The 12,291-nt window shown below is 40.3% G+C and overlaps 1 protein-coding gene across 12 annotated transcripts in view; it reads right to left on the bottom strand.

Annotated features, from left to right (window-relative positions):
* The window catches only part of HECTD1 (HECT domain E3 ubiquitin protein ligase 1), a 65,008-nt gene that overhangs the window by 3,318 nt on the left and 49,399 nt on the right, over nucleotides 1-12,291 (bottom strand). For 10 of the 12 annotated variants that reach the window (XM_079954108.1, XM_079954111.1, XM_079954113.1 and 7 more), the window contains 13 exons: nucleotides 10,817-10,950; nucleotides 7,494-7,650; nucleotides 6,761-6,983; nucleotides 6,067-6,121; nucleotides 5,643-5,825; nucleotides 5,072-5,282; nucleotides 4,897-4,982; nucleotides 3,176-3,303; nucleotides 1,752-1,953; nucleotides 1,477-1,614; nucleotides 753-1,360; nucleotides 267-345; nucleotides 59-152 (listed from right to left, as the gene is read on the bottom strand). In XM_079954108.1, the coding sequence (XP_079810234.1) occupies nucleotides 59-152; nucleotides 267-345; nucleotides 753-1,360; nucleotides 1,477-1,614; nucleotides 1,752-1,953; nucleotides 3,176-3,303; nucleotides 4,897-4,982; nucleotides 5,072-5,282; nucleotides 5,643-5,825; nucleotides 6,067-6,121; nucleotides 6,761-6,983; nucleotides 7,494-7,650; nucleotides 10,817-10,950 (2,298 nt within the window). The remainder of the gene's footprint in view (nucleotides 1-58; nucleotides 153-266; nucleotides 346-752; nucleotides 1,361-1,476; nucleotides 1,615-1,751; nucleotides 1,954-3,175; nucleotides 3,304-4,896; nucleotides 4,983-5,071; nucleotides 5,283-5,642; nucleotides 5,826-6,066; nucleotides 6,122-6,760; nucleotides 6,984-7,493; nucleotides 7,651-10,816; nucleotides 10,951-12,291) is intronic. The other 2 variants (XM_079954116.1, XM_079954109.1) reach the window with 2 other exon arrangements.

Genomic DNA, 12,291 nt, shown 5'->3' with positions numbered 1-12,291 from the left:
CTGATAAATATTTCCTTTAAATGGTTAAACAGCCCATATATGCTAGTCAGTTACATACCTCTAAAAGCATCCATCTGTTTCTGTATGCCAGAATGCATGCAGAAGTCAAACATCAGATCCACGTACTCTTCTGCATTATCCATAGTAACCAACTGTAACAAAATCGATGTAAATAGACAGAGAATGTTTACATTACATCACATCACAGAAGAATTTTGGGGAAATGAAGTAATATTTAACTCTCATATGAAGAATTTTTCCTCTACCTCATCTTCACCACCAGGCTTAAGATCCACTGCTGTAAAGCCATATACTCTGGAAGAAGGGCAAAACTGGAAATTCAGCCTGTAAGGTAGGAGATGGAATAAGTAGATACACAGCAATAGTGGAAGAAGACATGCTTTGCATGAAAGAGGGCCTAGATTCAATCCCTGGCATTTCCTGGAAGGGTTGGGAATTCTGTCTGAAACTCTGAAATGCTGCCATAAATCACTTTGCATCATATTGAGCAAGATGGAGAAATGTTTTGAGTTTGTACAAGGCAGTTTGCTTTTCTCTTAAGTGGGAATTATCTCACAAAAATTGAAAATTCCAAACAGGAACACAGTAGAAACGATATGGATAAAGCACTTAAAAAAGAATAATTCTCAGTGTATGTAACAAAATGTCTAAACATGCATAGGTCAATTTATTATTCCATAAGGCGGCCACATGTATATATGAGCAAAAGGGGGGGAAGTGTAATCCCTTACCCTAAATCTTCTATGCTAAGAGAAGGTCCCGTTCCTGTTGGGTTCTTCATCATTAGTTCCTGCAATTTAGTATTTTTCTCGTCTTCTGAAAGTCCTTTGTTGCTTAATATTAGACGTCTCTTTATTGCAAGGTCTTTAATTTCTTTTAAAAATCTTGCTCTGTGAGGGTTTACCAATTCAAAATCTTCCCACGTTAAAATCCCATTAAACCAAGCTGGGGGTTTAGGTTTTGGTGGATCAAGGATAAATTCTGATTTGGAATCTTCTTCAAAGCTTCCTACTGAGAGAGAATCGTGCCCCTCTTCCGTAGACGCCTCTGATTGACTTTCTGTGCAGTGCAAGTCTCTGTCACCCCGCGACTCATAAATCAATTTGCTCATATTGCTTTTAATGTCTCCCATGCACATGAGTTTAAAGAACGGCTTAGAAATAGGCAAGTCCACCAGTCTGTTGTCTTGGATGCATTTGGCTAAGAAAATCCCCAGAAAGTGAAAAAGTTTGGTTATTCTTTCAAGTTCATCACTATCCTGTGGAAATGGTGCTGTGAACAGACCACAAGATCGCTGTACATAATATCCTGGAGGTTTTAATCCACCACCTATATCCACCTGTTTAAAAAAAACAACAACAAAAAAGTGAAGGAAAGTGTTAAGGTATTTAAAGAGATACACAAACAGAATGTATCTTATCAGCTCTGCTGACTGATTACAGAGACAAAATATACCTGACGCGATTCATCATCCGGAAAGTCATCATCGCAGAGCCATGCTCCCAGTTCTGTCCTCTGGAATTCTGCTGCCACCAGTGCGTAAAACTCCAAGGTGGGTCCTAATCCTGTTCCTTCTTCTCCCAAAAACTCCACCTGGAAACCAGAGACCACAACAATAGTACTAGCTGTCTTTTGGAATATATCTTTTCTAATAAACAACTGTGCTCACTTAACACTACACAAGTGAGAGACACAGTAAAGTATTATTTTTTAAGAGGAACCTATTTTACCTCTAGGACTGACTTTCTGTCTGCATGAATCTGCATTACATTTTCTGCCCACTCCATCAAGGATTCACCACGTGGAACTTTTACTCTTTCATGTTTAAGGCGCCCAACTCTGAATTCTCCTGGATCATCTCGTCGCACTGTGCCTGTAGTTCGTGTTCGCTCAACAGTGGCCTCACGTCGATTCTGCAGCCACACTATTGCTCTGATATCAGAAAAAATGCAGATACATTGCTTTAAAACTCATATGGATAATGACTCAGAAAAGCTTTTTAATGAGACCTTCCTTAGGCCACTGTTTGCTTTCAAAAAATGAGTTTTTTTAAAAAATACACAATCTATAGTTTATAAAATAACTAGGTTTAATTTTATTAATTTTAATATTGTAGATTTTATCATTGTTAATACCCTGCAACCTTAGGGTGAAGGATGGGTAAGAAATATTTCAAATAAATAAAAAATAAATGATATCCTTGCAACAGCACTGAGTTCAATGGGACAGGGTGCAGCAAGGCTGGGAGAACCATGGGTTGGCACTCCCTGTCTCCCACAGATGGCACACATATCTGCCACAAGCTACCCCCAAATCAACACCACCTCACCCTGCCCCATCCCAGCAAACACAACACTGCCACTGCTGCTCTGTCCCTTCCATCCGCAGACACTGTTGCTGTTGTCACAGCTGTGATCTCTTTTGTCAGTTGCTGTCATTTTTGCCAGAGGCTATGTTGGAGAACTGCCTCTGAAGACTCTCTCTCTCTCTCTCTCTCTCTCTCTCTCTCTCTCTCTCTCCTGGCTAGCTTTCCTCAGCCTCTGACACCAGTGTTTCCTTATTATCTTTCTGCCTCCTCCTAGGTTCTGGCCAACTGATTGACTCCTCTCACTCATCTCACCCTCAAACAGTGACATGCCTGCACTTAAATTCACTTCAGTCAAACCCTCTAACCAATCATAAGGTTATCCTTGGAATTCTGAATTCCCATTGGCCAATAACCAAGAATCAATTATTTTTAACAGAATGTGCACTAAACGTCCTCTCACAATTAGACATTTTCCATACTCCCAATTCACACAAAAGCTAGATTTTGTTGTTAATGGCCAGAATAGAAAATTTTTGCAAATTTGTAACCAAAACACCTCTTGTAGCAGTCTAGTTGCTTCCTAGAAAAATGCTAGCTGAACCCCCTCAATACTATCGTTTCTGACTATAGTTAGAAATAAAAGACAAGAGTCCCCCACCTTCACAGTGTTAACCATTTTCAAACCCAACAGCATCCATATCGTAACAGAATTCTTGTATTTAGGTTTTACTACCTAAAAATTCAATTTCTTCACAAGGAAACACTGATATTCCAAATACTGACATTAAAGAGATTCAATATTCTGAAACTACAGCAAATAAGCAACTTGCTTGTCAGGTTTCTTACCTTGATGCCCCAAATGCTGTACATGTGAAATACAGCTGTCGAGTTTCGAATGGAATTAAGAAAGGGCACTTGCTAGTTATCTGTTCACACCAGTCTGGCAGAGCTCCACTTGCTAGTGCCAATGGCTCCTGTAATTTAATACACCCACTGTTTAAAATGCAATGTCTGAAGAATACATACAAAATGTATGATGGATAAATAACTATTTATGCATTCATATTTTCCTACACACTCACCTTATACCACTAGTTTTTGTACTTTGTAAAAAAAACACAATTGTAAATAGGATGGTCACAACTAAATAAAAATCTACTACTGTATGTTGTAGGAAATGGTTTGTTCTAAATGCATTTAAACGTCTCAATATATCATTGCCCAATTTGACACAAGGGTTCCCAAGGTGGGGGTGGGGGTGGGGGTGGGGTGGCAGTTTTTGTGGACATTGAGCTGTCAACCACCATTCTGAATAAAGATGGAGATTCAAAATGTGACTTTGGTGTGACTTCATCTGACCCAGGCTTCCTCAAACTTGGCCTTCCAGATGTTTTTGGCCTACAACTCTCATGATCCCTAGCTAGCAGGACCAGTGGTCAGGGATGATGGCAACTGTAGTCTCAAAACATCTGGAGGGCCGAGTTTGAGGAAGCCTGATCTGATCTTTGGCATGATGGGCCCAAACACCACTGATTTCAAACCTGGCAGAAAGGATTCTGAGGCAGGAGCGGCTGTTTTTGTTCATGTTGGGGTACCAACAGCCAGTTTGAATAAAGATGTCGGTCTGAAAGAGGACTCTGCCTGATTTTTGGCATTGTTGCTGTTGGCATCTGTCTGTGTCAAGAGACAATGGAGTCTGCCTCTGGGGGTGAAGTCAAACCACTGCGTTAGCAGCACTGAAGTTACTTCCCCAGGGCGCAAGCCTAGGCAGTGTGTAGGGAGGCCCTGGGCTGCCCAGATGACAAGAAGCCACGCTCAGCCTTGGGCTGTGGTGTGTTCACACAGTCTCAAACTTCACAAATTACACTATCCATTTTTTAAAAAAACAATCCTGCTTTTTCAAATTCCAAGGCAACGTCAGCCACTCCCTGCTAGTACTAAATAAAGTAGTTTTCCTAAATGTTAAGCTGTCATTTTTAATCACTGAATGTGTTGCATTCATTTATTTTCCAGCTTCCTCCAAGGTGTTCTAACTTATGGATAACCCACATTTCACCCCCATTTTTATCTGCAAAATAATCCAGAGATAGATTAGGCTGAAAGGAAGAAACTGTCCAAGTTCACCCAGTGAGCTTCATGGTTGAGTGAGAATCTGAATCTGGTGCCCACAGTCCAATGCTGCAGCCGTTAACCACCCTAGACTTCATGCTTTTATAACAGTGCAATTTAAAGGAAATTCTAATTCTTTTATGACTTATGTCAGTAAAATCCCACCAATCTATGTTCAGTTTTCAAGATCAAGGCTGCAATTAATTGAACTGTACAACTGACTCATTTTTGGATGCCTCACCAAAGCTCCCTTCCAGCACATGGCAAATTTCAGTATCAAGTACCATGGGCCATCTAAATAATGAAACAAAACCAGCAAATGAAGAAAAGCCACATTCAAATAATTTTCACTGCTTCCTTTAAATAAGATGGTATTTCAGACTTCAACCATCTACAACAGCTTCTATGAAACTAAAATGCCTCAGAAACAATCTCAATAATAAATATATATATATTACCTCAATCTGTTGAAGAATTTTTGTGGTGATTTTTTTGCTTGTGAATTCATCTGGTGGGAAATTAAACTGAAGCTGTTCATCTCCTTCTGAAATTATTAATAGAAATGAATAATGTACTAATAATATGTTTCCTTTGTGGAAGCTTTTAGGGGGAAATGTATTGCATCCTACTTACCTTCTTGAGAATTTCGAGTTGAATAAGGGTCACTTGCAACAATATACAAAATACGGAGCAACTGTAGAACATCTTCTACTCCACAGGAATTCTGTCCACTACCAGCTTTGGCTTGAGGCTGTTCTTTTATTGAACTAAGAATGTCTGAGTTCTGAAGTGTGGAAATAGCTCCCTGGCTCAAACTGGACTTTGATCCATGTTCACAAAAATCCTGTGTAAATAAATGAATGGAAGGAAAATAAATACATAGTAAAGGTTAGAATTGTGATGTAATTATTTTGAACTTTGAGATAGAGAAAATGTAAACATGGTTTGCATGACGCAAATACTGAGCCTTTAGCTGTTGTTAGGCACTATATTATGATTAATAATAATATAATACTGTGTCTATTCAAAAGCATACAAAACACTGGAGCTGGTAAAAGTTAAACATGAGGGTCACATATAAACGTATTTAACCAGAGTAAATTGCATTAGTCACACATCAAGTCCCTCTGTCAGGACTCATAACACGATGCAAAATAAAGCATAGACATTCCCCAAATCAATACTTTTAGATGCAGACATATACCTTGTATGCAGCTATGAGCTGGGAACAATTTCTGTTTTTCCTAATGCTTTTATTAGTGCCGGTTAATTTCCAGTGGCGCAGAAAGGCTGAATCCGCATTCTTCTGCAGGTAGGTTATCAAGTCATTCTTTGGTAATTCATCAGTGCCAAGGTACTGTTCCACATGCTCTATTGACCAGCAACCCTACAACAGGAACCACCAAATGTTGGTATTTCCTGGTTGTAAAGTTTGAAACATTTCACATGCACTACACACATTTCTTTAGGAACATGCATTTACAAACATTCTTTAACATATCTTCCATACAACAGAACTCAGTTAGTGTAGCTTTTTAAAAAAGCTGCTGCTTTTTTTTAAAGTGCACAAACTGCACAAAAATTTGTTGACAGCCACATAAGTATTGAAAAGTTAAGATTTATCTCACCATTTTCCCACTTTCTTTCTCTTTATCAGAATCCTTCATTTCTCTGTATACAATTCTAAACATGAAAAGATTTAGAGTTATTTATGTACTGGCTTTCTACAACAGAACGCACTATTTCCAAATCAGTATGAATCTTGCGATATAATTTAAATTGTCTTCTGCTTACACTCTGCATACTAAAATAATTCTGAATGCTTTGCTGCGTGCCACACAAGAGTTGCATTGGTGAGTCAGCCAATGATGCTTCTTAATACTAGACTGGCAAAGCAGCTGATATAACGCATTCCAAGAATTCAACTGCTGGCGCAACAACTCTTGAATCTTGTATTTAAATTCTTTAAACTATAAAAACCATGAATACATTTTGAATTACAGGCCAGCTTGAAGCACAACTATTCATTTTGATGTAGCAAGTGCACTCTTTATGGTAAGAATTCTTTCATCGACACTTAATTGTTACAATTTCAAAAACAATGTAAGAAGCCTAACATTGAAATGTTAAGGCAGGGAAAAAGAAATGATGCCAATGTTTACATAAGACTACCACTATCCAAACACTACTGCCGCACAACCATCATCCACAAGGTAAGAGATGACATAGCAGCAGTTTTTGATATATATTGTAAATACACATTGCAAAAAAAATGCAGCCTTAGAATGTTTTAGGTACAGCATTGGATTTTAAATGTCTTACGTGTATGTCGGCTCCCAAATTCGTCTGAGCTTATCAGATTTCACGTTGCCATTGCAGGAAAGTTGTAGCAATTTTTGAACATAGTAAAAGATAGTTGATCGAAAATTTGTTAGGGGCAGCTCAACCTCGCGAGATGTACCAAGGCCTGTAACTTTCAAGGTAAGTGCTAAACGGGGAGATGGTGTACACTCAACTTCTTCCAGTAGTTCCAAATGGGGTGTTCCTGTAATCAGTGATAAATCAGTGCAATGAGTAATAGGTTTTTTTAAGTCTGTAACAGCTTTCAACATCTCACATATACTTCATGATATCATAATTCTTATCTAGACCTGAAAATAAATTCAAAGTAAAGACACCTGAAATTTCACAAGGGGGAGGAGGATAGAATAAGCATTTCAGCTTTGCCCTGTTACCCTTACATGGCACCTGACTCACTCATTCAAATCTCACTTGCTTCAGACCCCAACTCCTTTCTCCATTCAGCATCTCACTCTCATCAGCTTCTTCCCTGTGAAAACAGTGTGTGTCCCTCCCTTGCTACAACCTAGATTTGTGAAGGGAGAAAGTTTGGGAAGGTGGTAGGTATCTTAACATGTCCTCCCCCAACCTAGTTGTGTCTCTCCTCCTCCAATCTCGTTCTTCTCTTAGGTTCTCTGACATGCTGGTGTATTTGTACGTGTATAATATATATTTATACTTCGCACATGGTTTTTCAAACAACTCATGGATATACCTGGGGGAGGGATTTCAAGATCAGTTGTCTGTTGAACATTAGTACGGCCAGGTCTAGGATCAAATGCAGGTACTAAAGCAGAAAACTGACGTTTCAAAACATAATCATCATCCCATGTTCTTCTACGTCCTCCTTTTGTTTCATACTCTTCTTCTTCCTATTATGCAACAAAAATGGCAAAATGAACAAAAAAGTTATTTTCATTTTTTAAACCCACACTGGATAGACAAGTACAAAAACTATCTATTGCTGCTGCTGTTGTTAATTACTAATTAATTAATTAAATTTGTATACTGGCCTTCACCTGAAGATCAAAGGGCAGTTCACAAGATGAAAATACAAAATGAAAGAAGAACAAACCAATAACCCCTCCTCCCACAAACACATTTAAAAGGCCATAGAATGTCCAATCAGCCAAAGGGCTGGTTTAAGAGAAACACTTTCGCCTGGCACCTAAACATATGTAAGGAAGGCACCAGGCGAGCCTCCCTGGGGAGAGCATTCCACAAATGGGGAGCCACCACAGAAAGGGCCCTCTCTTGGGTTGCTGCCCTTGGGTCTCTTGTGGACGGGGCACACTAAGAGGGCCTCAGATGATGGTTGGAGGTTTGAGTCAGTCCATACGAGGAGAGGCAGTTACTGAGGTATTGCTGTCCTGAGGCTAATAATAGTAAATTTTATTTATATCCCACCCTCCCCAGCCATAACCGGGCTTAGGGCGGCTAACATCAAAATATAAATACATTAAAAAATAGGATTCAGCAATCAACTTTAAGACTTTATAGGTCAAAACCAGCACTTTGAATTTGGCTTGGAAACGAACTGGTAACCAGTGCATTTGGGGCCGGATCAGTGTAATATGCTCGAACAATTTTGCCTGGGTTGGCACCAGCTGAAGTTTCTGAACTGTCTTCAGAGACAGTTATTTAAGTTGGGTAAGCCATGAGAATAGCATGAGAATAGCTAAGTAAACAAACTGAACTTGCTGTACACTGCAGATTCTCACCTACACTTTCAAAAACTTAAAGCAGGGGTCAGCAACCTAAGGCCCATGGGCCAGAAACGGCCCACAGAGGTCATTTGACCGGCCCATGAGCCGCCCCTGAACCCCGCAGTGCGGGGGCTCACTTCCATGGCACCAGAAATCGCGTCTGTGCACGCGCAGATCCTGGAAATCATGGGCACGCGCACTAACACACATGCACAATCCGGCCTACATAGGGATCTCTGCAGGACCAATCTGGCCCAGGCAAAGATAAACCTTGCTGACCCCTGACTTAAAGCATCAATGCTATCCTGTTTAACTTAATTAAAATGCACAAACATAGCTGTCACTTGTTTAGCCAAATTTATAGAGGGAATTATGTGAATTCTCATCCTAGATTCTTTTCAAGCAGAATCAAGACTCAGGTTAATCTGGCATCTACAATTCAGATTTCTAATGAAGATCACATATATGCAGTATTTTTGTGGGTGTGACGGTACTCACCAGAATGAAGTACCAGCATCAACTTTTAGGCTGTGCATGGCAGCCACTTTGTAGTGGCACCCACAGAAAAATTATCAAAATACAAGTAGCAACACCTCATTTTTAATGCCCCAAATCGCTACATATAAGCATACAGCTACTCAAGGCTGTTTGCAGCCCATAAGCCATATCCAAGGCCATATTCTATAAGAGTTCACCTCAGATAATTTGACACTGATATAATGGAATGGGGGAGGGAAAGTACCAAAGTGGACATTTGTTGTAGTAGAATCTATTTACATACCGTATTTTCCCCTCTATAACACGCAGATTTTTTCTCCTAAAAAGGAAGGGGAAATGTCTGTGCGTGTTATAGAGCGAATGTGTGGTCCCTGGAGCCGAAAAAGCAGGCAAAAATCAAATCGCGGGTCTCCTAGAAGGGAAACTTGAAAAGAGGAAGCGGCTGCTTTCCTCCATTCTGCCTCAGGGTCTTACTGCCCACCCTCCTCTGTTTCCTTGCTGTGTTTGCTCAAACGGAACAAAGAGCAGGGAAAGCCCCTCCCCTCCAGGCAAGCAGAGGGGAAAGTGTCGTCTCTGTGCTCTGGTACTGCAGGGGGAGAGGGAGAGAGAGGGGGGAGGGAGAGAGAGAGAGAGAGGGGGGGAGGGAGAGAGAGGGGGGGAGGGAGAGAGAGAGAGAGATGGCTGGCTTGGGTGGGGGGAAACTTTTGCCTTTCTTTCCTCCCTCCGTTAAATCCCTCTCCTGCATTCCTCCCCTCCAGGCAAGAAGAGGGGAAAGTGTCGTCTCTGTGCTCCGGTACTGCTGGGGGAGAGGGAGAGAGAGGGGGAGGGGGAGAGAGAGTGAGGAAGAGAGAGAGAGAGAGAGAGAGAGAGAGAGAGAGAGAGAGAGAGAGAGAGATATGGCTGGCTTGGGTGGGGGGAAACTTTTGCCTTTCTTTCCTCCTTCCGTTAAATCCCTCTCCTGCATTCTTAGCCAGCTGCTTCTCTGCACACCCCTCTCATGTCCCTTCTTTGTTTTTCCTTCGCTCCCCACTTAAAATGTGGTTACAAAGCATAGATCCACATGGATCCTCAGGATCTTTGCATTGGGTCACCCCAAATTCACCATCAGATCACATAGCATGTCCATGGCTACAGCCTGCCCCCCCAAAATCACGCACCCACTGTTGCCTGGGGCTGCAATGGTGCAAAAACGTGGTTAAAAAGCATGGATCCACATGGATCCTCAGGACCTTTGCATTGGGTCACCCCAAATTCACCATCAGATCACATAGCATGTCCATGGCTACAGCCTGCCCCCCCAAAATCACGCACCCACTGTTGCTTGGGGCTGCAATGGTGCAAAAACGTGGTTACAAAGCATGGATCCACAGGAATTCTCAGGATTTTTGCATTGGGTCACCCCAAATTCACCATCAGATCACATGTCTGTGGCCACAGCATGAAGCCCAAAAATGATACATCCACTGTTTCATTCAGAATGTTTTTCCCTTTGTTTTCCTCCTCTAAAAACGATGTGCGTGTTATGGTCAGGTGCGTGTTATAGAGCGAAAAATACGGTAATCTGTTATTTAGGGGTTTCTTTTGGCATTCCACTGAACTAATATTATGAGGACTGTTATCATTTGATCTGTAAACAAGGTAGAACTTTTGTAATATGCCACTGAAATGACAACAAGCTACTGGTGATGCTTTAAAAACCGACAAGTTCTCTAAATTGACAAAACTGGTCCACGATGAACAACCTACACTATAATACAAATTCAGAAGGTTTTTTGATATGGTCCCCATATATCTGCAGATCAGACAATATTGTAAAAATAGATATGAACTGTACCATAACTTCTTCATACTCTTGATCTTCTTGATTGTCATCTTCATTTTCGTCATCCTCTTCATCTGGCTCAGGTAGATCTTCATCATCATCTAACTCCGCTAACAGAGTGCTGGCCCGACAGCTATCAAGAAAATCTACACAGAACACACACAAACCACACACTAAGAACTCAGTTGCTTGTTGTTTGCTTTAAAAAAAAAAGGATGAAGACTGATTTTGTTCTATAAATTCGAAGCAGAAACAGGAAAAAGAGGCTCAAGACAGTAGAGAAGAAACCTATTTAAGGAATTTTGACAAAGCGGGAAAGCATTTCAGAAAACAACCTGAAAAGGAATGGGAAACTATTTGGAATAAGGTAAGATACTCAGACAAACTGATTCCATTTGTAAGCACAAACCATTAGTTGAAATGGATAGCAAGCCAATAATTTTGCTGCTATAGTTGCAATACATGTTTCATAGAACTTATTTCCTTTCATTTTCAAAAACATCATATAATATCTCATAAACCACTTTCGTTCCTGTAGCAATGTGTCAAACCATGAAAAATAAAAACCACAGGAACACCTCTAAAATAGCAGTATTCCAAGTTCTACAATGACAACTACATAGCAGGCCTTCAACCATTCATGAAAGACAGGTTTCCATTTCTTGTTCTGTATTCAGAGCACCCAAAGAACTGCAGGTACATTGCTAACAGCACTGAACCCACAACTGTAATGACACGTGTAATACCTACAGTTTCAAACATGGAAGGATGGGTTTTTTTCACTTTGAAAGCAATTATCAGTCCCATCAAAAATATAGCAATGTACATTTGCCTACATTGTAGGAGCAAGGCAAGAAGGGAATTGGAAAATGGTGCCTTGTTTCCTATACAGGCAGAAATTGTGCATATATAAAAATCCTAACTCTAGGAAAGTCAGAAACTGCACGTTTTTTACATACAATTTATGTTCATACGGGATGCTTGTCACATATGAAGCAGTCTAAATCCTAATAAAGCATAATCTCCTGGTTTTATGGGAGGCATTTTTGCATTTCATGGGTCTTTAACTTTCTTAAAACATATTATGGGCTCATGAGATCATGCAAATGGGACTAACCAACCAGAAAGTCATCATTAAGCTTGACCTCCCATGACATCTGAACCTAGGACACTGGCTTCTTACTCTCTAATAACCATGCTCTATGGAGATTTTGACAATATATTCATAATTCAAAACTAATGTGGCAAAAACAACAACTCCTCAGGGATAAAAAAGACAAACTGCTACCCTGATGATCACTTATACCTCAAATATGGCAACTAGCACTCAAAGCAAATTGTAAGACAACTTTCTAAAGTTTATGGCATTAGAACATCAGCCTAAAAGCATCTTTAACAGATACATGAATATATTTGAGAGATGCTTATAACTTTCAAATTCTGTTTCATACTGCAGTCTAGGAATTCAACAGGTGCCACTTCCAGAC

Source organism: Podarcis cretensis (assembly GCF_951804945.1).
Source record: "Podarcis cretensis genome assembly, chromosome: 1".
In the NCBI taxonomy this organism is placed as follows: domain Eukaryota; kingdom Metazoa; phylum Chordata; class Lepidosauria; order Squamata; family Lacertidae; genus Podarcis; species Podarcis cretensis.
Note: the sequence above shows the minus strand (reverse complement) of the source record. Positions and strands in the feature narration are given on the sequence as shown.